The sequence below is a fragment of the Furipterus horrens genome, unplaced genomic scaffold (assembly GCF_987537825.1).
Source record: "Furipterus horrens unplaced genomic scaffold, mFurHor1.1.pri manual_scaffold_12, whole genome shotgun sequence".
Classification (NCBI taxonomy): domain Eukaryota; kingdom Metazoa; phylum Chordata; class Mammalia; order Chiroptera; family Furipteridae; genus Furipterus; species Furipterus horrens.
This window is the reverse complement of record NW_028327182.1, coordinates 4052026-4075202: the sequence shown is the minus strand read 5'-3', so window position 1 is coordinate 4075202 and position 23177 is coordinate 4052026. Positions and strand designations below refer to the sequence as shown.

Below are 23177 nucleotides of genomic sequence, written 5' to 3'. Positions count from 1 at the left end.
CGCCGCGCCTGCGCAGGCGCAGAGGGGTCGGGTCGGACGCAGGAATGGCGGCCTCCATATTCTACAGCCGGCTGCTGGCTGCCGCCACCCTGAGGGGCCACCCGCCCCGGCGGGCGCTGGGGGCCGCCGCCCAGGTACGGAGCCCAGCCCGCTCTTGCCGGGAGGGCCGGTGGGAGGAAGGGCGAGGCGGGAGGCCCGGCTCCGGTGCGCCAGGTGGGGAGGGACCCGAGGCCCTGCTCGGGGTCACTGTCCGTCGGTGACATTGGCTGACACGGGGCGCCCCGCCGGGGCTGCGGGCGGCTCGCCCGGGGCTGCGCGCTGGCTCTTGTCTGCGTCGCTTTGCTCCGGTCCTCCGTCGGCGAGGAGCCCGGCGACCCGGCTGCCGCTGCTCCCCCAGGGTCGCGGGGGCGGCGGGGAGCCGGGGCGGGGTTCCGAGTGCAGGCGAGGCGGCCGCGCGGTTCCTTCTGCTCTTCCCGGCCCCGCGCGGCGCGCTCGGGGGGACGGGGACGGCGGTGCCCTTCAGACGGGCTCGGCGCGCCGGGGGCGGGCGGTGCTTGCTGACCGGGCTTTTCCGGGGCGCGGCGGTGATGAGATGGCCCTCGCCGGGTGTCCGGCGGGGGAAGAAAGGGGGTAACCGTCTGGGCCGCTTCGTTTTTTGGAGCGACGGTGGCATCGCGGCCCCATGTGGGGTGTGGTTTGGCTTTTTGAGTGTTTCCCGGGTGCCAGGTACGTGCCAAGCGTTTGGCGTGTGGTTTCCCTCCCGTCCGCACCCCTGATGGAGAAGCCGTTGCCGAGGGGCGAGAAGCTCGGGCCCGGTCGGGAGCAGGCAGGGTCGGAGCCCCGGTGTGGTTCCGGGGCGCTCGAATCCGCTCTGCGCCCCCTTCCAGGGCGGGAGGACCGGCCGGGTCTCGGCGACGTCGCTGCGATGGAACTCGTGGGAGGGCGTCGGGGCTTCGCAGGAAGGAGCGCCTCGGACGCGCCGTGGCGGAACCGGTTCCCACCGTCGGTTTTTCGTTTTAAAGCTCTTCGCCCTTCCAGCGCAGAGGTCGTGATTTTCCCGAGTTTGCTGCCGAATAGGAAACGTGATGGTTTTTTGGCCTTGAACTTCCTTGTGAACCGTAAAGGGTGCTTGTCCGGTTTTTAGAAGATGTTTTCATCGTAAATCATAACCTTCATCCTTTTGGAAATTCCTTGGCGTCTCCGCATGGAGGTGCCCGGGGTGGTGTCTGAAGAACCTCCTCTCTTCTGCACTCGCACCGAGAAACGCGGCTTCGGCGTTGGGAAGGAGCCTGGCCGTCTGCCGTCTTGCTTTTGTGGATGAGGACCCGGAAGTGCGGGGTCCTAGGAAACTCGGTCAAGGTCACACATTGGATTGAGTAGGAAAGGATCATCAGGATACTTCGGATATTAAAAGACCCTTTGAAGTGGTAGGAAAATGTCAGCGGTACGCTATGGGCGCTGCTGATCCTGTGTAAATGCAAGTATTTGAAAGGCCCCATACAAATGTACAGGAATCTGCCGTCGCCCGTGGGCTCACGGTCCAGGACCCGCGGTGGGTGGCCGAAAGCGCATTCAGAACCAGACCCTTAGATGTATGGCTTTTTCTCATACGTACGCACCCGGAATGGGGTTAACTCAGAAACTGGGCGCAGTCCGATGGGCAGCGATACAGACTCCCAGCGCACAGGTATAACGATACGCTGTGAGCAGGTAGGAGGGAGGCCTTGGGGCCACGTTCAGTAAGACATGGCGGCTTGAACACAAGCGCTGTGACACCACGACCGCGGGTCTGATACCCAGGTGGCCGCGGAGGGACCGCTGGGCGGGCGGAGTGTGCGGCGCACGCGTGGGGGACGAGGGGCGGGGCGGGACGCCGTGAGATTTCACCCCGCTGCTCAGAGTGGCGAGCAGTGGAAAACCTAACGAACTGTTTACTTCTGGGATTTGCCATTTAGTGTTTTCACGCTGAGCCGGGCCGCTTCGTTAGCTTCCAGCTGCAGCGGCCGAAGGCGAGGCCACCGTGTGTGCAGGGAAGGGTTTGGGAGGGCCGCAGCCGGCGGTGCCGCCCTTCAGTTCTCTGAGCTGTGTTTGCAGGCTGGTAGGCGGAGAGCCTCGTGGGGGAAGCCTGGGGGGGGGGACCCCGGACGCAGCCCTCTGGCACAGGGAGGGGGACAGGATCGGGAAGGGGGGGGCCGTGGCGGCAGGGCCTCTGCTGTTGCTGGGGGACACCTGCAGCTAGGGGCACCTTTCTGAGTGTCACGTTGGGGTGAGGTATCCCCCGCTTGTCCCCACTGACCAGCGACGGGGTGCAGGCTAACGGTGTGAAGGAGGCATGACTTGGGGGGAGGCCGTCCCGGGCACAGGGCGCGGCTGACAGTGGCTGGGGCGGAGCGCCGTGGCCCTGCGGGGGGCACCTGGGCAGCGGGCCGCAGCGCCCAGTACAGGCTCGCGAGTATGGAAAGCGGTGGCACCAAGTCACCCAGTTAGCACATACTCGTGGCAGGCGTGTGTTGGTGCTGGAGGAGTGCGGCGGGAAGGACGTGGGGAAAGGTTTTGGTTTGCTGGGAAAGGTCAGATTGGTTTCAGATCCACTGCACTTGGCCTTGAGACAGGAGCGCTCTGTGGGTGTGTGGTGGTAAAGCTGCAGTGAGGACAAGGGCTAGAGGTGAGGAGGAGACAGGGACAGCTGCAAGGTCACATTTACTTACCTGGTGGACCAGCTTTCAGTTTTATGCTGTCGCTTAGGTGCTGTGAATGTGGTGCTTTATCGAGCGTAACAGGCCTGTTACAGGTGCGAAGAACCAGCGGCTCCACAGAAGCAGAGCGTTTTTAGTAAGAATGGCTGCCAGATGACGACCACGTGTAACTACATCCCGTTTTCTCTAGGTCCTGGGAAGTCCTGGCTTGTTTAACAAGCATGCACTCCAAGTTCAGCAGCAGCCGCACCGGAACCTCTCACTGCACGAGTACATGAGCATGGAGTTGCTGCAGGACGCCGGAGTCGCCGTTCCCAAGGGACACGTGGCCAAGTCGCCAGACGAAGCGTATGCAATTGCCAAAAAGCTAGGTACCAGAAACTCACGCCCCGCGACACGGCAGCGCTGATAAGATGTACACTCTACTCTGGTTTAATAACAACTTTTACATTATTAATGAAGTTTAAAAATACATTTTGTTTACTTAGAAGAAAGAGAAGGCAGGACTTTAGTATTGTTGACATTCTGAAATTATTGTGCTATTATGGGCGCCCGCAGCGCTGACAGCTCGACTCCCGTCCACTGCGGTCAGGAAGCTGACCGCCTGTGCGTGCTCGGACCCCACGGGACGGAGGGGGAGGCTGTGTCCTGCTCCGCAGGTTAAAAGCACGCTGCTGGGGCGATTCCTCAGGGAGCTGGTGAAAGCCAGTCTTAGCTGTTTATGTAGTTGTAAAGAGGGGTCCCACACCTGCCCTCCCAACCTTTTCTGACATAAAAAGATTGGGAGCAAAGAGGAGAAAAAGTGTTGAGCACAGGGTTTCTTTGTCTGACTTGTTCACTGATCCTCCCGAACGCGTGGGAGACCAGCCAGTCAATATTAATACTTGTTAAATGAGCTAAGTAGATGCCCGTGTTTGTTGGTAGGTTCTTTAGTTGATAACAGAAATCTTAATAGCTTTTGTTAATGTGAATTTAATCTCTTAAGACAAATTTTGACTTCAGGAAACGAGCTTCAGTTTACGTTTAGCGGTTCGGCGTGAGAACTTGACAATGAGTAGTGCACGCGCTGGCCGTGTAATACATTTTCTTTTCACCGGCACCTAAAATCCCACCAGCGTCTGGGTTAGCACCGTTCGTGGCTCTTGTCCGTGCCTTTGATTCCATGGCTTTACGTGTGCTCTGGTGAAGACTTTGCTTTTCTTAATCTTCCAAGAAAGATATGGAACATTTAAGAATGTCACAGCATTTAAAGCTTCATCCGTGTTTGTACTTATTTGATTCCAGAATGGGTTTTTCTTTCAGAAGTGCGGCGTGTGCATCTTCATGCTGTTTGTATTATAACCTGTTTGTAATTGGGACGGTCATGGTTTCCTTGCCCTGGGAGCAGGGCTTTTCATTCACAGTTTCTGTTGTTAATCTGAAAACACTCCTTTATTCAGATCACACGCAAACTTCTTTTTGTTTAGCAAAAGCCTTGTGTAAGTTCACACTAATTTTGGTGAAATTTTTCTTAATGAATGGTGACCTGTAGTTTGAACTTGTACCTGGTAAAGAAGTACCTCATTTTTACCTTTGAAACACCATCTGTCAGAGGCTCTGAAGGGTCAAGGCTTAAAGAAAACTCGTGATTGTACTTTATATTTCTATAGTATTTCTTGCAAAGGCAACTTTTTAATAACTGCCTTGAGATTGAGTCTTATGTATATGACCTAAGTGTTCATTGCTAATGAGGACCCGCTAAGAAAGAAGGAAAACTCGGGAATGTAATTGAGGCAGTATACGTTTTTCTTATGCTATCCTTGCATCCTTACGGGTGAATTTCCACCCCTTTGACTTCCTTTTTTTAAAAAATTCTTTGTTAATTTAATCTCGTGAATGGTTTTGTTTGTTTGTTGGCCAGTTCTTTCCTTCATAAGAACGCGGGGTGTCTTCCACACCAGTAATGCTAATGAGGCCTGATTCATGTCTAGTGAAGTCAGTGGAAGCTCTTCCTTTTTTAGTTCCAAAATTTGTCATTATAATGGGTTTTTTGAAATTTTCCATTTATTTTCTCATTTAGTCTTATTTCACTGTTTATTAGAAAAACATAAGTTTGTAGAACTTGCATAAAATGAGTAGGATTTATTTGGATGCCAATTTTTTGACTTCTTTTACTCTTTGTAAAAATCTTGAATGATTCTTAGCTATTGAAGAAAGAATAGTTATGTTTAAAGTGTAATGAAACTGATTATTTCTGGCAAGTTCTCCAGGACCAGGATTTACAAGTAGTGAGGAGCAGGGGGCGACTGTGTTGGAACAGAGAGCGTCTTGTTCATCTACAAAGTGCGCTCTTGTTAAGGACGCGACGGAGGGTTATCGTGGGGCTGGTGACGAGGTAAGGACCTTTAAACCCAGAGGGGCAGAAATGCTGCTCTGTAGAGGACATGTTTAATAACTGCTCTGAAGACACTGATGATCCCTTTTGTCTTCTGTGGCAAGTCATTGATATCATAAGATATTGATTACAGGGTTTAATTGCACAAAGTGTGGTACGAGGTGCCTTAGAAGGATGCCTGCTTTTGCCCCAGGACTGATTTTGGCTACCTCAGGGTGGGTTTTGCTTCTTGAACGACTGCAGAATTCATAAAACGCTAATGCACATTTCTTAGAAACTTCCTGCCAGTACATCAGGGCAGGTGCCTTTCTTGTTGAAGTTCCCGTTGGGCTCATGTACCTCTCCTAAGTACAGGGCCCCCTGTGGCCACTGTTTTGAGCTCTGCCTTTGGCAGATTGCTTGTCTTGATTTTGTTTAGCTCTTTCCGGAGTTCTGTTCTGTCCTTTCATCTGGGACGTGTTTCCGTCTCCTCACCGTGGCTTCTGCCCCGTGTTTGTTTCTGTGCATTAGGTAGAGCTGCTGCGTCTCCCTGTCACAGCAGAGTGGCCTTACGTAGCAGGTGTCCTGTAGGGCCCAGTGGCACAGCCCCCCGGGTCCCTGGGCCCGGTGCTCTGGGGCGTCCCCTGCGCGGGTTGTGGGCCCCCAGGCTGCCGGGCTGTGAGGACCGGCCAGGACTGCAGCGGGCGAGCAAAGCTCCAGTGTCAGCTGGAGCCTTTGGGTGTGTCCTTTGTGGGCCCGGCTGGGTGGTGCTCGGGATCCTTCCCTTTGTCCTGGGCCTCCTGGGGGAGGGGCCCCGAGGTAGTGAAGGTCAGCCGGTCTGTGCCTGGCTCGAGGCCGTCTGTATGAGCCATAAAGTGGTCTGCGGTGGCTGCCGCTTGTCCTTGGAGCTGCTGGGAGGGGCCCCGCCTCCTTGGTGTGGCCTTCGCCCCGCAAACCGGAGGTGCTGGGCACACCGAGGCCGGGCCCTGTGGTTGGGGCTGGGCGCCTTTGAGACGTGTTAGGGAAGTCTGCAGAGGGGAGACAGGCTGGCAGCCGCGCGGGGAGGCTGGGCCGGGTGGGGTCTGGGGTCACCGGGCAGGGCAGGCGGTGCTGTCCCTGTCGGGGGGCTCCGATGGAGGCCCCTGTGGCGTTTTCTTAGACTGTCGTACACCAGGAATGCTGAAGGCAGTGCTGAGTGACGACAGCTAGGGGGAGGGGCTGCTGCGCTTTAAAGGTAGTGTCGCGACCCCCGGAAGACCTTGCTTGTCTAGAATAAAGGGCCGCGGGGACGGTGACAGAGGTGTTAGGTGCGGCGACCTGCGCCAGCCCCTTGCCCTGCGTGAGATTCAAAGCCGCACTTGACGGGGAGAGAGGACCTTTCCCAGGTGGGTGCCCAGCAGCAGGGCGCATTGGTGGCGGGTGGGAGCACGCCGGGAGCCAGGGGACCTGGGGGACGGGGGCACCCCTTGAGGAGCCCTGGGACAGAGGGGGCCGCTGGACTTGGGCTCGGGGGCAGTGTTCGTTGTGGCCGCTGCTCTGAGAACACTGTCAGGGCGCAGGGCCGTCCGGGGGGAGCGGCGGGGGCCAGGACCGGGGCCAGCCCCGGGCAGGAGGGGCGGGCAGGGCGCTGGTTCCCCCACGCGTGGAGGTGGGGCGGGAGGGCGCGGTTCCTTTCTGGTTTTCAGACCTGCTGCCTCTCTGACTCACAGGCCATCTTCGGGCCTAAGGGCTGCGTTTTCAGTGTAGACTATTCCCATCATTGGTTTTCTAAACACTCCTGTGATACTTTTTTTTTATTCCTCACCTGAAGATATGTTTATTGATTTTTAGAGAGGAAGCGGGGGGGGGGGGGGGACATTGACGGAAGAAAGAAGCAGGGATCGTTGCCGCCCATATGTGCCCCACCTGGGGAAGGGACCCGCAGCCCAGGCACGTTCCCTGACTGGGGGTGGGACCCGCAGCCGGTCGGTGCACAGGACGATGCTCCAACCACTCCACCCCCCAGCCGGGGCTGTAATAATTGTTTCAAGTGTAAACTTGAGGTCATTTCTTATTTGTTTGATCGCAGGCTGCATTTGCTTCCTCCTTGATTGGGTGGGAGTCCCCTCATTTGGCTTGGTTGTGCCCTTTGGGGAGAGTTTTCTCCAACAGTAGAGCCCCCATCTTCAGCCTGTCCAGTGCATATTGAGGAGCGGCTGTCACACCCAGGGGCCCCTTCGGGCTAGGGGTGCAGCAGACAGGGCCGTGTGCTGAGCCCCAGCCTCGGAGGGGAAGTTTCAGCCGCAGGGGAATGTCGGTGTTGGAGTGCTGCGATTGCCCTTCTGTGAGACGCAGAATAAGGGGGCCCTGAAACTCCTTCCCTCGGGCGGGGACAGAAGGACTGCGGCTCAGTGCATCACCCTGGGGAGCGGACGATGGGTGTCCAGGAGCATCCCCAGGATGCCGACTTCTCTCCCACAGTGAGAAGGGGCGGGAGGAGAAGCCGGTGTCTGTTAAAGAAGAAGAACTCGGAGTGTTGAGGGCCAGTGGCTCTAAAGATTTATAAACAGAGTGTTCTGGAACCGTTTGATAAACGTGTCTCGGCTCCTGCGGGGACGCACGGCAGTGCAGCTGCGGAACGTGGGGGACCGGGCTTCCTGACAGTGGGGCGCAGTACGCGGGGGTCGGCCCGGCGCCTGGGCCTGACGCCGCCCGCCCGCCCGTGTTTCTGCTCGGCGGGGCGCTGAGGGTCCCCGCGTCCGCGGGGTGGGACGCTCGCGTGGGCCTGGGAAGGGAGGGAGATGCTAGGAAGACTTCTGGGTCTCAGTGTGGTGTTTAGTTTCTCCCAAAGGCCCCGGGCTTTAAACTTCCAAGGAGGGAAAGGCTCCAAGACCGGGGTCACACACCGGCTGCTGTCTCTCTGCGGCGGGTCCTTGGACGGTGAAAGTTTTAGGTGCTCTAACCTGGGAAATCTGCGTGCTGGAGTGCCTGCTTTTTTGACCTCGTGGACGCGTGAGACCCAGTAACCCCTCAGTCTGTGCGCGTCCACGACCTGCTCCCCCTGCCTCCTGCCTAACAGGCGTGTCTCTCTTCTAGGTTCGAAAGACGTTGTGATAAAGGCGCAGGTTTTGGCTGGTGGGAGAGGAAAAGGAACATTTGAAAGTGGCCTCAAAGGAGGAGTGAAGATCGTTTTTTCGTAAGTCATGTTTTTGAAGAAAAGTCATCATTAAAAGAATCATGTTGTAAAAGATTCTCCTCCTTATTGAATTGACGAAAATTCTGAAATTTAAATATGAGATGAAATAAGATTTTGGCTTTCACGTGCTTTTTGCTTTTCTTATTTGGAGGAAAAAGAATGTGAGTTCTTTTTCTTATTTCAGTCCAGAAGAAGCAAAAGCTGTTTCCTCACAAATGATTGGCAAAAAGTTGTTTACCAAGCAAACGGGAGAGAAGGGCAGAATTTGCAATCAAGTCCTGGTCTGTGAGCGAAGATACCCCAGGAGAGAGTACTACTTTGCAATAACCATGGAAAGGTCCTTTCAGGTGAGGAACTGGAGTCCTGATACGTTTAGGATGGTCTTTGGTACATCCGGTTTCAAAACTCGGTTATTCGTTCTCTTTGTACATGTCACAAGCACAATATTTATTTCGTGTCATTTAAAAATAGCATGGCTAATGCCATAAAATGTAATATATAATTTTGTGGTTAAAAATAAAGCTACAGGCAAAACCCTGCTGAAATAAAATCCACAAGATTTTTAAACTTTTGATTTGCTAAGAGGCAGAGACTGTTATCCCTGGCTTCATCTGTTTGTTTGTGTTTTTTTCAACCTGTTGGTATGTTTATAGCCTGGGGTTTGTTTCACTAGATGATCTGGTGCTTGGTAAGTTGAAAAGCAACATTCAGTAACCGATGATGTGATTCCGAGGAGCATAACCCTAGTCCGCGTTCTCTTAATGGAACCCCAAGTGTCAGCAGGGAACTTGAGGCGTCAGGTGAAGAGAAAGCAGTACATCTGTGTGTTGATTTTGTATCCAGTAACTTCGCTGAACTCATTAGTTCTGAAACAGATTTTTGTGGTTCTTTACAGTTTTCTATGTGTCAATCATGTCATCTGTGAACAGTAATTTTTCTTTTTCTTCTCCTATTTGGATGCCTTTTATTTTTTTCTGGCCTGGTTTCTCGGGCCAGGACTTCCATATTATGTTGAGTAAAGTGGCAAGAGTGGGCTGAACTAAGCCGGTCAGAGAGAGACAAGTTCCGTACGATCTCACTTGTATGTGGTGTCTAATGAACAAAGGGCACCAACAAGCACAGTAGGGACGGACTCACAGACAGAGAGCAGGCTGGCAGCTGTCGGAGGGAGCGGGGCTGGGGGCTGGGTGAGAGAGGGGAAGGGGTGAGGGGAAGAAAATCAGCTCAGACACAGTCAACAGTGCGGTGATGACCAGAGGGACGGGGTGGGGGGAGGTCGAAGCGGCAGAGGGGGGATTGGGGTGTGAACACACAGTACAGTGTACAGGTGATGTGTTCTAGATTGTACCCCTGAAACCTATATCATTTTATTAATGTCACCCCAATAAACTCAATAAAAAGAATAAAAAGTAACATTCAGGTACTTAGAACCATTAACTGTATGGATGTCAAATATAAAAATACATAAATAAAAATTTAAAAACTCAGCCTCAAGAAAAAAGTCCCTACTGGACACTAGATGCAAGAGATCACATCATCAGACTCATAAGTGAATGGAACTGAAGGCTCCACAGACTTCCTTCCATTTCTAGTCTTGATTTAAATCACTTCCTGCTCCTTAGACTAAGATGCGGCCAGAAAGGTGTCAGGTGATCGGCCCTGAGGGCCACGGGGAGGTTTTCCCCGCCAGGGACTCTTTGTTTCCACCTGAAAGCACATCCCTCTCCCTGTGCCTCCTCCTTCTGGTCAGAAACGCAGAACAAACAGAATAATATGTTCATTGTAAAACAAAATTTTGGGAGAACAGTGACATTGAAAGGAACAAAAGGATTATTATTTGCCATATTTTTTTTATGTGGTTGGTGGGTGGGTGCACATTTAAACACAATGTTAAGAAAATATACTTGAGAATAATCTTTAGTAATATGATTTAGCCATTTCCTTGTTTTTGCATATTATTTCTAGTTTTGTGCATAAATTAGCAAATGTATTCAATATTAGATAATTTACCTTAAGGTTTTTCTTCTGGTTGATTCTAGAGGACTTAAAAGTTGATTTAATTAATTAGTATTTGTGTCTTACCTTCTAATGTTGTTAATGATAACGGCCAGAGATATGCTTTAACAGTCAGCTTTTTGTTTTACCGACTCGTGTGTCCTGGAGCTTATAAACGCCGGAACTTTCACTCATTAGACTTTGCCTTGTAAATATCAGTAGTCTGTTTTTATGCTTCTTTAAGTTCTTTAAACAGTATATTAATATCTCTTTAGTTCTTTAAAAATTACGTAGGTTCTGTTTCACATATACCTATTTATATTAACTTACTATAAATTTTGTATATAATTGTTTTTTATTGTTAATGCTATGACAGTTGTCCCAGTTTTCCCCCTTTTGCCCCCTCCCCAAGGCCTTGTTCCCACAGTCTGTCCCCACAGCCTTGTTCACGGCCGTGGGCGATGCATAGCGTTCTTTGTCTAGTACATGGTTAATCTTCTCCCTCCCAGCGAGCCACTGTCCTTCTTTTCACTTCTGTTACTTCCGTCGAATATTTATGATAAGGGGGCTCGTACAGGAGATAATAGGGTAAATTCTCAAGGGAGTTTAAAACTAGGGATGGGGAGTGACAGATACGTAAGTCTGAAAGTGTGCACAAGGAGACTTACATTTTATTGTGGGTCCAAAATAAAATCTAGATGTTTTGGCTGTTTTTTCTCCCACTAGGGTCCTGTATTAATAGGAAGTTCTCAAGGTGGTGTCAACATTGAAGATGTCGCTGCAGAGACTCCGGAAGCCATAGTGAAAGAACCTATTGACATTATAGAGGGCATCAGGAAGGAGCAAGCCGTCCGGGTATGTTGTGTTCCAAAACCGTCTAGCTTCTGATTAGGTAGTTACAATTCTTGAAGAAAGAGCGTGAACTTTGTACAAGTGAAGTGAAGACAAAACTTAAAAAAAATTCTTCTTGAGTATCAAGGCATGTTAATACTTGTTTGACATGGAAACTTAGAAGAATCTATAATAGTTTTCTTATACCCTCTCTAAATATTACAATATGTATCCATACCTAGTACAGTGAGTAGTAATTCTTAATATCATTCTTTTCTAGTCGTTCAGATTCCCTAATTACCTCAAGTTTCTTTGCTTTTACACTTTGCTCAAGTGGGAATTGAAGAATCTGATGAAAAAGCTGTGGGCTTCCTCCGTGTACGCACACACGTGGTCCAGTCTGTTCACAGTTTCACTGGTTTTCTGTGCTGTTCCCGTGTGCTTCTTCCTTCCCTTCCATTGCCCCCACCCCCACCCGGAAGAGAACAGGCCGGGGCGTGAAGTGTTAGCTACGTATGACCTGTAGGAGCTGCTTGTAGTGTCTGTGGTGCTGCTGTGGACAGGTCGCTTAGCTTGGGTGTGTGATGTCAGTGAGCCCTGTCCAAAGACGTTTGCATTTGTCAGTGGGAAACTGTCAAAAGAAGCTTCTGGTATTGAGGTTCAGCAGAGTAAGGGTTTTGACAGCACCAGAGATTGAAGGAGATAGATTTCGCTGAAATGTCTGAAGGGCACCGAGCTCTGACTCATCAGGTGGGTATGTGAGGGGGAGAAAGAAGAGACTTGGCTTACACGAGCACTTGCAGGAGTTCTCGGCTGAGGTCATAGCTTTCTGAGCAATGAACGGAATTGTACCTGGCACAGTACTTGGCAGTTGATGTCCTGCTGGGTAGATCAGATTTCTGCTGGGAGTTTCAAAGGTTTAAACCTGCAAGAGTGGGTTGTGGCGTAGTGAAAACCTTTTAAAATGAAATAGCATTTTATTTCTTAATATTCTTTTTTGGTTAAGGTTTTATTTATTTATTTTTAGAGAGAGGGGAAGGGAGAAAGAGTGGGAGGGAGACATTGGTCTGTTGCCTCTTTACATCCCCGCCCCCAGGACCTGGCCCACAGCCCAGGCCTGCGCCCTGACCAGGAATCAACTGATGACCTTTAGGTTTGGGGGCCGATGCCCAGCCCACTGAACCACCCTGGTCAGGGCTTCTTCTTATTTATTTGAATTAAGCCTTAACCAAAAATGACATTTCTTAGTTTGATCAATTACTTTATTTATTGGCACTTTTTGCAAAAATCACATTCACCCTCAAAGAAGTTAAGATTTTGTGTTACTGAAAGTCAAGGGCATAGTGGCCTGCGGTCGCAGCTGGCAGAAGAAAGGTCCCTCTGCGGTGTTCCTGAGCAGCGGCAGGGGTTCGAGTAACCGTGCAGACACGCAGCCTCTGCGCCGGTGTCCAGCATTGCTTATGGAAGCCTGCCACGCATGGGTGCTGGGTCCGCCATCGGACTTGGGTCCGAGCTTCTAGGGTGGGACCTTGACAGATGTGTTCGTTAAACGGCTCGGCTCTTCACGTGTACGTATCTAGCTAGAAAGCTCCACTCCAAACTGTAGACTCCTCCCTCTATGAGATTAGAAGCTTAACACGTTGCGTACCGGGGTATTTAAATGCCTTTCAGAAATGACGAGAATTCTCCCACCCGTACTCAGTGTGCTAAAACCTGTATCTTTTGGGCCTAGCAGACAGGGTGTGGCAAAAGTAGGTTTACAGTTGTGAGTGCGCAAAAGTTTATTCTTGTGTTATTATTAATCGCGGTGTTTTCCATACGAACAACTGGAACCCTACCTCTGACCCGCCCGGTATATGTGCTCAGTTGATTTCTGAGTGAGTGAGGTCGTCCTTGTCTGGCGGGCTGCGCCCTCACTGCTTGGCAGGTGCTCTTCGTGAATTACCTGCAAGGCGGACTGGGGGGTTTCGCGCTTCGGCCATTGTTTGGGCCGGCGGGGCTGCCGGTGCGCCCCCGCTCGCACCCCCGACGTGCAGGTTAATGAAACGCAGAACAGGTTGGCCATAGGCTGAGAGGCAGCACGGGGGCCGTGGAGTGACCGCTGGGCCTGGAAACGCGGTGAACAGCTCGTCACACGACCCGTGTGGGCCTCTTGCTCCGTCACAGTGAACACGCGACCTGCCCTGTGGAGGGTCTGTGGGAAGGCTTTTGTTTAACCTGTAGTAACGATAGCTGCCCCTTCAGTGACGAGTGTTGGACTTCCAGGGGTCTGTGCCTATTTAAGTGATAAACTAATGCGTCCTTTTGTACAACAACCGAGCGTCGGTTGGACATGTGTGACATGCCTGTACTAAAGGGACGACTTGCTTTCAGCTGGCGCAGAAGATGGGATTTCCCGCTAGTGTTGTGGATTCTGCGGCCGAAAACATGGTGAAGCTCTACAACCTTTTTCTGAAATACGACGCGACCATGGTCGAAATCAACCCCATGGTGGAGGATTCCGATGGAGCCGGTAACGTATCTTCTTTGTCAGACACTGGTTACGAGTGTATCCGCCTGCTGTATGCTTGACCGAGGAAGCTGAGCTCACACGGGGATGCACGCATTCCTCTGTGGGAGCTGTTTTCATAATGAGCAAACATTAAACAGGCTCACTCGAGCAAACACCTTGAGTATCTTGAACACATATTCAGGTACACGCGGGGCCTTAAGGCTGCGTGGCCGGCACGGTGGCCGCTGGCTCTCTGTGGCAGTTAGAATTCATTCAAATGATATAAGGCTAAAATACTCCTTAGTCACACGAGTCACTTTTTAGGTGCTCAGTAGCCACACGTGGTTCCCGTCTTGAACACACACAGACAGAGCGTCTGTCACTGCGGGGCTGTGCTGGATGCGCGTGAATAGGTCTGTGTGTGTGTTTCACCCCAGGCGTAGATTTGGGTCACCACCACACCCGTCAGGACGCGGAACTGTCCCATCACACACCTTGTGTGACTTCTATTCACACCCCTCCCACGAGTCTCCCCCCCCGCCCCTGGGCCCCGGAGGCCCCTCGTCAGTCTCAGTCATTTTGTCATTTTGAAAATGTCCCAAGAGTGGAGTTCCGCACTGTGTGGTACTGGAGAGCCGCCTGTGCACTGTAGAACGGTTAACAGTTTGCCCAGGAGCAGGAGCAGCTGTTCGCTGCGACAGCCAGCAGCGCCGCTAGACAGTGCCAGGTGTCCCCTGGGGGACGCACTGCCCCGGGGAGCTGCCGCCCTGGAGGCGGGTCCCCTGTGTCCCGCCCCGGCCCGAGGAACTTCCTTCAGCTTTTCTCCTGATGCAGGTGTGCACGTGATGGGTTTTGTTTCCGTGTGTCTGAAAATGGCTTTATTTTGTCTTTTTGAAGACATTTTCACTGGATAGAGAAATCTTGCTTGATACATACATTTTATCACTTCAGATATTTTTTTCTTCCTCAATCTCCTCCTCCTCTTCCAGTTTCACATATTGTTAGATGATTGATGTTGTCCTGTAGGTCACTGAGGCCTTTTTATAAATCTCTTTCAGAGTGAGTGACTTCTGTTTTATACCTGCAGGTGCTTACCTAGCCCCAGGTTGTTAAGCTCACCCAGTGACCTTTCACTCAGATGTGGTGCGTTTCGGCTCTGGGTGCTCCCTGCGGCTCCTGGGCACAGCCTTACCTCCTGCCGAGGTCGCCTGTCTGAGAGCAAGCCTGTTTCACAGCCGTCTGGTAGCGCCAGACCTGGGCCGTCCTGGGCTGGCTGCTCCTGATTGCCTTTTCTCTTCGCTGCCAGACACATTTTCCTGCTTCCTCTCAAATGTAGTGATTTTAACTGTACGCTGGACATTTTTGGAGTTACAGTGTAGAGATTTTGAATTCTGTTGTCTTCCTCTGCAAGAGTGTGGTTTTTACTAGTCGTTACCTAGCTGGGCTCCAGACTGTCCCCGGTGCCGGGCAGCGGCTGGAACTGCGTGGTTTGTCCAGCCGTCTGTCGGTTCGCAGGCTGCAAGGGGTCTGTTGTCTCGTTAGATTGGAGCAAGGAGGGGAGCTGGAGAGGCGACCCCCGTATGAGCCGTTCCGTAGCCTGCTCTGGTGCAAGCCTGGCGGGCGTGGATTTAAGAGGAAGGCAGGAGGAAAGTTTGCCGCAATGAATGCAAGCACAGGGGTTGGCATTGTAGGCTTTGTGGCCGCGTGTCGTCTCAGCTGCTGCTCCTCGTCTTCCTGTCTCCTCTTTTTGTCCGTTTCCCTTCTTTATTCTTCACCACCTATTAAAAATGGAAAACCCGTTCTTAACTCACAGGCCAGTCTGGCCCGGTTTAAACAGACAGCTTTTTTTTTTCATGAGTCTTGCTGTATAGAAAGAGAAGGGAAGGGGGTGTAAGGGCTGAAATGCGTTCTCTCTTCGTTAAGGAGGAGGAAGCACCGCGTGTTTGCAGGTCGGTTCGATTAGCCAGCAGAGAGGGGAGGAGTCACAACGCAGGACAGGCTTGCTGGAACGGGGTCTGAGCAGGGGCCCAAGAGCAGGGGCTGGTCGGGAGCACGGACAGCCAGTTGGTCATTTTTGAGGTATTTTCCCCCCTTTTTCTGTTGCCTGGAATAGATGTAGAACCGGTAACTTTGAAGCAGTAGTTTCAATTCCCAAATTCTCTTTTTCAAGAAACAGTTTTGAATTCATTGAGAACGTAAATTGAAATCCCTTTTCCCTGAACTGAAGAACGTTTGCTTACCGGATGACTTACAGACTCTGTCCTGAGATGAAGATCGCTTTCCTCTTCTCTCCCTCGCAGTGCTGTGCATGGACGCCAAGATCAATTTTGATTCCAACTCGGCCTACCGCCAGAAGAGCATCTTTGACCTCCAGGACTGGACCCAGGAGGACGAGCGCGACAGGGACGCGGCCAAGGCGGACATCAACTACATCGGCCTGGACGGGAGCATCGGCTGCCTCGGTACCAGCACGCGCCCCTCGGGTCGCCCGGGCCCGGCCTGGCCCGTCGCCGGCCCGTCGCTCACGACACCGTCTCCCCTCTCGCTAGTGAACGGCGCCGGGCTGGCGATGGCCACGATGGACATCATCAAGCTCCATGGCGGGACCCCGGCCAACTTCCTCGACGTGGGCGGCGGGGCCACAGTCCATCAGGTGACGGAAGCGTTTAAGCTCATCACCTCCGACAAGAAGGTACGCCCGGCGGGAGGGGGCTCCATGTCCCAGCAGATGGGCCTGTCACGCTGGCTGCCCTGCGAGTTAGACGCCCTCCGTTGTCTGCAGTTGGGGCGGTGCAAGTTCGCGGGGAAAGGGGTTTCCCGGGCGGTTTAGAGACTGAGCTGCAGAAGTGCTGGACTGCGTTAGATAACGTTAAAGACGGTAGTGACTGGTCTGGGGTGTGCTCCTGCGAGGTCAGCAGAGCTGAAGAGAAGAAAATGAAAATCATCTTCAGTTTTACCCAGAGATAACTTCCGTTACTGTACGTTTGATCTGTTCTCTTCAAGACTTGTTAGTCCTGGTGTGTTTCCCACACACTCACACTCACGTGCTGTGTAGATATCTTTCTAGAAACAGCTTTATTAAGACACATACGTCTAGTTCACCCATTCATACCTGTATCTTTTAGGGCACATATTTTGAGTCTTTTTGCTAACATGTTATGAGTACTTTGTGTATATTCTAAGGTATTCTAAAACACCCATTTTAATGTTCTCAAACTGTCATGTAGATATGCCATGATGCAGAATTACGGATTTATAAGGGATTCTCAGCATACAAGGGGAGAGAAGCATCCTCACCCTAAAGGCACACACATTATCAGTCACCAGATGCTTTTTAAGGAGTGTGGTTCCTGAGTGGGTTTTGTCAGCCTGTGGAGAAAGGAGAGTGGCCCCCCAGAACTGCCCTTCCTGGGTCACAGCTGAGCCCCCTCCCTGGGAGGGTCGCATCCTGCTCAGTTTGCCTCAGCCGGCGGCCGGCACGATGCTCAGGACGTACACGGGTCTTTGATGGGTGTTGACTATTGATGATGCTGACAGTGTACATTTTTATTTGTCGTCTTACTCTGAAATGGTTTGAAAATTATTCTACTTCGCTTTCGCTTTGACCCTACAGACTTCTGTATTCAGTCTTACGGAGGAACTGCAGTGGCGGGCGGGCCACAGGGCAGGTCGGAGCGCTTGAGTGTGGTGGGGCCCCGCGGGAGCGCGGCCGTCTGCGGGCCATGGGAGTCGGGCTCCGGGGGGCTGTGTGCGTGGTTGCCCGCTTGTTTAGAGGACGAGACGGTGCGCCGTTCCCAGCTGGGGGGGCTGGTGCTGGAGAAGGGGAGACCCTGAGCTAAGGGGACTGGGCGGGCGGCCCCGGGAGAGCGGAAGGGTCCCCGCTAAGCCGTCCGTACACTGCTCCTCGGTCTGTGCTGGTGTCTCAGGGCAGTCCTCTGTGTGTGTGGGTGCTCTCTGCTTCTCCGGGCCCGGACGGCTGGGAGCACCAGGGCGCAGTGCCTGAACTGGGCTGGCAGAGGCAGACGGGGCCTGCGGGAGCCGGGCACGCACGTGCCGTCGTCACTGAACTGCCCGACCAGGGGCTCCAGGCTCCGCAGCGAAGACAAGCAGAGGGCAGAGCGCTGGCGCTCGGAGGCTGGGAGGGGCGGCGGGGCCAAGGCTTCTCGGAGGAGAGGGCCGAATGGGGAGGAGGCTTAGCAGGGTGGGGCTTACACGCCTGACGCCCCCAGAGTCTCCTTCTGGTCACGAATGGCCCTTGGTCATAACTTGTCACAACGACCGAGGTGCAGACACCTGAAGGCCGGGGCGCGAGGCGGAGCCCCGTGGGCAGAGCCAGGTGGGGAGCCGCGGGAGCTAGCGCTCATGGTGACTTCCAGGCCGTCCCGATAGCTGGGGCTTCACTGCCAGGGACAGTGGTGGCGAAGACGAGGTGTGCCGTGTGGCTCCTCTTCACGTCCCGGTGCGCACGGGAACTGATGGAGGCCGCGTGGCCAGGGCGCCCGCTGTCCCAGAGCCATCCTCGTGCCCAAGGGCCGCGGGCAGCAGTGTCTTCGCGTGCCTGTCACCCGGCTGGGGCGCGCCAGTTGAGCCCTGGTGTGGCTGCACAGCTCCACCGGTGAAGGTCACAAAAGAATGAAAACTGGAAAATCTGTCGGCAGAGGGAGGAGCCGTGACGGGGTGGCCGTGGGGCGGGGAAGGGCTGCTGGCCCAGACAGGCCGGGGCCGCGTGGGGAGTGTCGGGTTGGTGGGGATGCGGGCGGGGGAGAGGGCGGTTCGGGAGCACGGGCTGGGGTCTTGCGTGTGTCGCCGTCTTACAGCACGGCCGGGGCGGCCACGGGGGTGCGCGGCGGCTCAGCAGGAAACAAGTAGCTGGAGTCGGGAGGTCTGTGCCCGCGGGACAGAGGAGGAGAGGCGGGGGGCCAGGCGCTGGAATCAGCAGCGGGGACAGGGAGTCCTGGTGTGGAGGGACGACCACCCGGACGGCAGTCACGAGAGCCCCAGGGGTGGATCTTGGGTCTGAAAGCGGCTCCGTGGCAGTGATTTTTATTATAAGGCACAGGCACTAGTATCTTCTTGGGAAGGAAGGACACATACGCATTTCTTTAAAACTTTAACCTGCCAGCAACTGCTGTATTCACAGGTACTGGCTATCCTGGTCAACATCTTCGGCGGGATCATGCGGTGTGATGTCATCGCCCAGGGCATAGTCATGGCGGTCAAGGACCTGGAGATCAAGATCCCGATCGTGGTACGGTTACAAGGTGGGTGTGACACAGCTGGTGACTGTTCCGTGAGCCCTAACTGCGTACGCGTTCGCGATTCCAAGGAGTTCCGTTCTTTTAAAATATGACTTGTGTCTTTTAGATGGAAGTACAGTGACCCCTCACTTAGTGCAGGTATTACGTTCTAGACCCCCCAGCGAGAGGTGAAAATCCGCAAAGTAGGAACCGTACATTTATTCTAGTATTTATGTATTTTAAGGCTTTATAAACCCTTCCCACATACTTATAAACTGTTCCCAGTCCCTTATTAACCTTTCCCACACTTGTATAAACACTATTATGTTCTTAAACATAGTCTACACTCTTAAACCTACATAACTATAACAACATATGTATACAGGACCGCAAAATCCCACGATATAGTGAAAAATCTGTGATAAATAATTAAATACAATATTTTTAAAATCCCGTGATACAGTGAGGCCGCGGTAAGTGAGCCGCGATATAGAGAGGGACTGCTGTATTATGTAATAGGAAATTTAAAAACACGGCATTAACATTTTTTAACAATGGGGCAAAATTGTTCAGTTTTGCCTGGTGTGACCGAGTCGTCGTTTATTTGTCGTGCTGTGTCTTGCTCTCTGCCTTCCCTGACGCGCCGCTGGTCCCACTGGACACAGCGTGGCCCGGGGCCCCTCGCGGCTGCCACAGCGTCCTCTGTGGTGTAGAACTTGGACTGCAGTAACTGCAGAACGCACTCCTACTGGGGAATCTCGTGCTGGGTGTGGGGACAAGCATCCTTACTGCTTCTCGGCAGGTGTTTAAAACCCCACTGTACGTGCACAACTCTCCCCAGGTACGCAAGTTGATGACGCGAAGGCCCTGATCGCGGACAGCGGGCTGAAGATCCTCGCCTGTGACGACCTGGACGAGGCTGCTAAGATGGTAAACGGCCGTGCTGACCTGGGGCCGATTTGCGAAGTGTAGGAAGGATTTGTAGACATTTAGGTTCTAAAATTAACCAGTAGTATTACTAATAATTAGTGCTTCAGCTAAATACTAGTATTTACTTACTGATAGAAAGCAAGTGACTGTCTCCTAGACCCAAACTCCTATCCCAGCACTGTGAGCTACAATTGTATCATTTAAAAAAAACAAAACTCCAGATGTGGTTTCATTGCAATACACCTGCTGCCCGTCTTAAACAGTCACCGACGCGCGCCCCGGCTCGTCTTCCCTCCGTGTCCATGAAGCAAACTCCAGACATGATGGTGATATAAAGGGGTTATTATTTGCTTCAGGTGGGACGGTGGTATTATGTCTTATTTTTCAAAATTTGATCAGTGGTGTGATTTTTGTGGTTCTCTCAAATCCTTTGTCCAGGATCTTCCTTAGAGTGAGGATGAAAATGAGTGCGTGTGCATTGCAGCTGGTTAGCGTTCCAGTTCCCGTCAGCCCGTGGCCCCTTTGTCTTCAGTTGCTGGGTTGGTTGGTGGTTTTCTGGAGCCACTGAAAGCCAGGTTGGGGTCCTTCGTGTTCCCGCAGCTGGAACATGAACGGCGGCGTCCCGGGGCGTCTTCTCCCCCGTTCCCTGTCAGCAGGCAGTTTTGGTCCGCAGGTTTGATCGCATGTGTGTTTGACCTGGGGGGCGAGGAGCAAGCAGGCTCTCTAGCTGGCGCTGTGGAGTCCCGTGGGAAGCACGCGGTGCACGTCAGGCTGCTGCCCCTGTTGAGGGCTGCCCGCCACTGGCAGGCGCCGCCGCGGCCGGAGCGCGTCCCGTGACTGCGGGGCGCCGACAGCCTGGCCCTGCCGCTCCGTGCGCCGTGCGGACGCTTGTGGGCAGGGCCGCCCCTCTGTCCGTAGCTGCTCATCTTCGTGGCGTACAGTGCGCGCAGGAAACGCAGGCCGGGTGCTCCGCTGTCCGCTTCACTGATGAGCTTGCTGAGTAGTGAGTTCCTTCCGGTGTGTCTGCAGAAGTGAGCCAGGGTTGGTTCCTACTTCTTGTTTTCAGGTGTGTGCACACAGAATTTAAATCTATTTGATGTGCTTTAATCCATTGCAGTATTTTTTATTAATGCTCAAATTATCCCACCTTTGGTCAGTGGGAACCTCTTGAAGGTGATTCCTGAGTCCTCCTCACAGGCCCCGTGATACGCTTTCTGTTCTGATGAGATGTCCCAGCCTGCCCTTTGCCTTTTTTGCTCTAGACCTGGAATCAGGCGAGTGGTGTTTAGAGACCACAGTCTGAGCTCGAAGGGTACTTATGGCTCCTGGGTTGTTCGCTGTTTCCGACTTCCAAGTGGGAAAGCTAGGAAGGTAAGTGTACACACATGTATGTACACTTACCCTGAAAACAGTCATTCCGTATATTCTACCTCCTTTATTTTATTTACCACCACACCCCACAGCACACTGCACAGTGGACACACAGATGTTTCTGGGCGAGAACTGCTGGTTCTTTCCCACCCGTGTCTGCAGACACCTCATGGAACGCTGCTCGGGGCTGTGTGGTTTGATCAGCAGTGGGCTTTGGAGATTTGCTCAGTGACTGTAACCTCATTTCCTAAGAATAACAAGGGCTTTATGTTTTCCTTTGGAACAACGCTGGGAAAGCACCTATTAGCGAATAAACTTCAGCTGCAGGCTAGAGACAGCGGGTCTTACCCTCAGGCCGGGGTTGAAACGAAGGCGGAGCCGGGGAGCGGCATGGGCAGGTGTCTCAGGAAGCCCGGCCGCTGTGGGGGCAGGAGTGGGGTGGGAAGCGAGGTGAAGCGGGGGGCAGGGGGTTGTACCTTGTCTCCGGAAATAGGCTCGTTTACAGCGAGAGCCCGAATCGAGAACAGCCTTGTGGCCATGGACAGAAAGGAGGGAACCGCTAGGGCCTCGAGCGCACAGAGCGTGGAAGCCAACAGGGAGCAGCTGTCTTCTCCTGCCAGGCGACCGCGGGAGGCAGGGCTGTGGTGCTGCGGGCAGCTGCCGCCGTGCGTCGGGTGTTTATTACGCTTGCGGTGCCAAGCTTTCTCCAAGTTGTGTCTTACTTCACATGAGCTCGGTGATACAACCTCGTTTTCACAGATGAGGAAACAGGCTGGGAAGTTAACTGCCTCGGGATCGCGCGTCGTAAGCATTTGGGTGCGATGTGAAACCAAGGTGCCCAGCCAAAGCCTTTTAACTGCTCTGGGGAAGGAGAAGCCGAATTTGTCTGATTTTAGACATTAATTGGTATGATATTTTGTATGCTATCAACTGGATATTCTCAGACTGTAGCAAGAATATTGGAATTCAAATTGATAATTGTTAACTTATTGATAGAAGGTAAAATACTAACTCTAGTTACCATTGTATACTTTCTTTAAGCAAACTTACTTAGATGCGGTTTGCTTTGTGGTGAACCCAACTAAGACACTCACTGTTTCTGTCTGTAAGGAAGAGAAACTTTGGGCAGTAAAAAGGTATGCGCATGTGTGTACATACATGTATTGAGTACCTGCCGACGTCACAGGTGTTGGGGGTTGGAAGGGCAGGCTACTAAAGGTGTCAGGTGCGAGCAGCAGGCGTCCCTAAGAGCGCGACCCGGTTGGTGTCAGAAGTACATTCACTGCACAGGGACCAGCAGTTCTGATGTTCTTGTGTTTTTGTGAAAACAGACAAAGACGGTGTGTTTTTTTCTTTCAGGTTGTAAAGCTCTCTGAAATAGTGAACTTGGCCAAACAAGCCCAGGTGGACGTGAAATTCCAGTTGCCGATCTGACCCAAGAATCCACCGGATGGCTGAGGTTTTTAATGTGCTGTAATCGTTAAAAATACTGTATTCTGTGTTGTTGTGGCTTTTCTCTTCAGTGCGTGGAAATCCTGTCGCCATCTCGGCATGAAAACCTCTGGAAGCCTCTGGTCCGCGTTGGGTTCTGCTGTTGAGGACGTGTGTGTCCCGGGGCAGTTACCCGGCTTCCTTCCCTGCGGCCACCTTCTCGCGCCCACGGAGGGCGGTTCGCGGCGTGCCGGCCGATCAGTGTTGGATAAGCGTCCTCCAGGGATGAGCCCTATGAATAAAATAAATATGAATTTAAAGCTTTATTCTTAGTGTTAGAAATATTGTATCTAATAACTAGTCTCAGTAGAGCAATGCAATAAAATGCTGTTTTATATGAGAAATGTTTATCTTCAACACCAAATACCTAATGAAATACCACTATTTATAGACACAGCTTTCAAACACTCCTCCGAATATTCTTTTAAATATCCCAGTGAAGTAACTTATTTGAACATGTTTTAATCATTACAAAACACCGATAACCGCAAGTCGCGGTACCGAGAAGAACCTGTAGGTTGGCATCAGATAAAGGTATATCTACCAAGGACTTGGCGTGCAATGCCAACACTGTCAATTTAAGTTAATAAAAACCTCCCAGTGTGAA

The 23177-nt window shown here is 52.5% G+C and overlaps 1 protein-coding gene across 1 annotated transcript; it reads left to right on the top strand.

Annotated features, from left to right (window-relative positions):
• SUCLA2 (succinate-CoA ligase ADP-forming subunit beta) lies at nt 1–23177 on the top strand. The gene is made up of 11 exons (XM_090258130.1): nt 1–134; nt 2887–3067; nt 8125–8224; nt 8409–8571; nt 10946–11074; nt 13424–13562; nt 15842–16003; nt 16091–16233; nt 18682–18802; nt 19620–19708; nt 22439–23177. The coding sequence occupies exons 1-11, from the start codon at nt 45–47 to the stop codon at nt 22511–22513; spliced, it is 1392 nt and encodes a 463-aa protein (XP_090114256.1). The 5' UTR covers nt 1–44; the 3' UTR covers nt 22514–23177.

What these genes read in the sequence shown, in the direction of transcription:
- SUCLA2 (XM_090258130.1), top strand. Translation starts at nt 45, where the DNA reads ATGGCGGCCTCCATATTCTACAGCCGGCTGCTGGCTGCCGCCACCCTG. An exon ending in GGAAGGAGCAAGCCGTCCGG is followed by an intron (nt 11,075 to 13,423) that starts GTATGTTGTGTT and finishes ACTTGCTTTCAG; the next exon opens with CTGGCGCAGAAGATGGGATT. An exon ending in TCATCACCTCCGACAAGAAG is followed by an intron (nt 16,234 to 18,681) that starts GTACGCCCGGCG and finishes CTGTATTCACAG; the next exon opens with GTACTGGCTATCCTGGTCAA.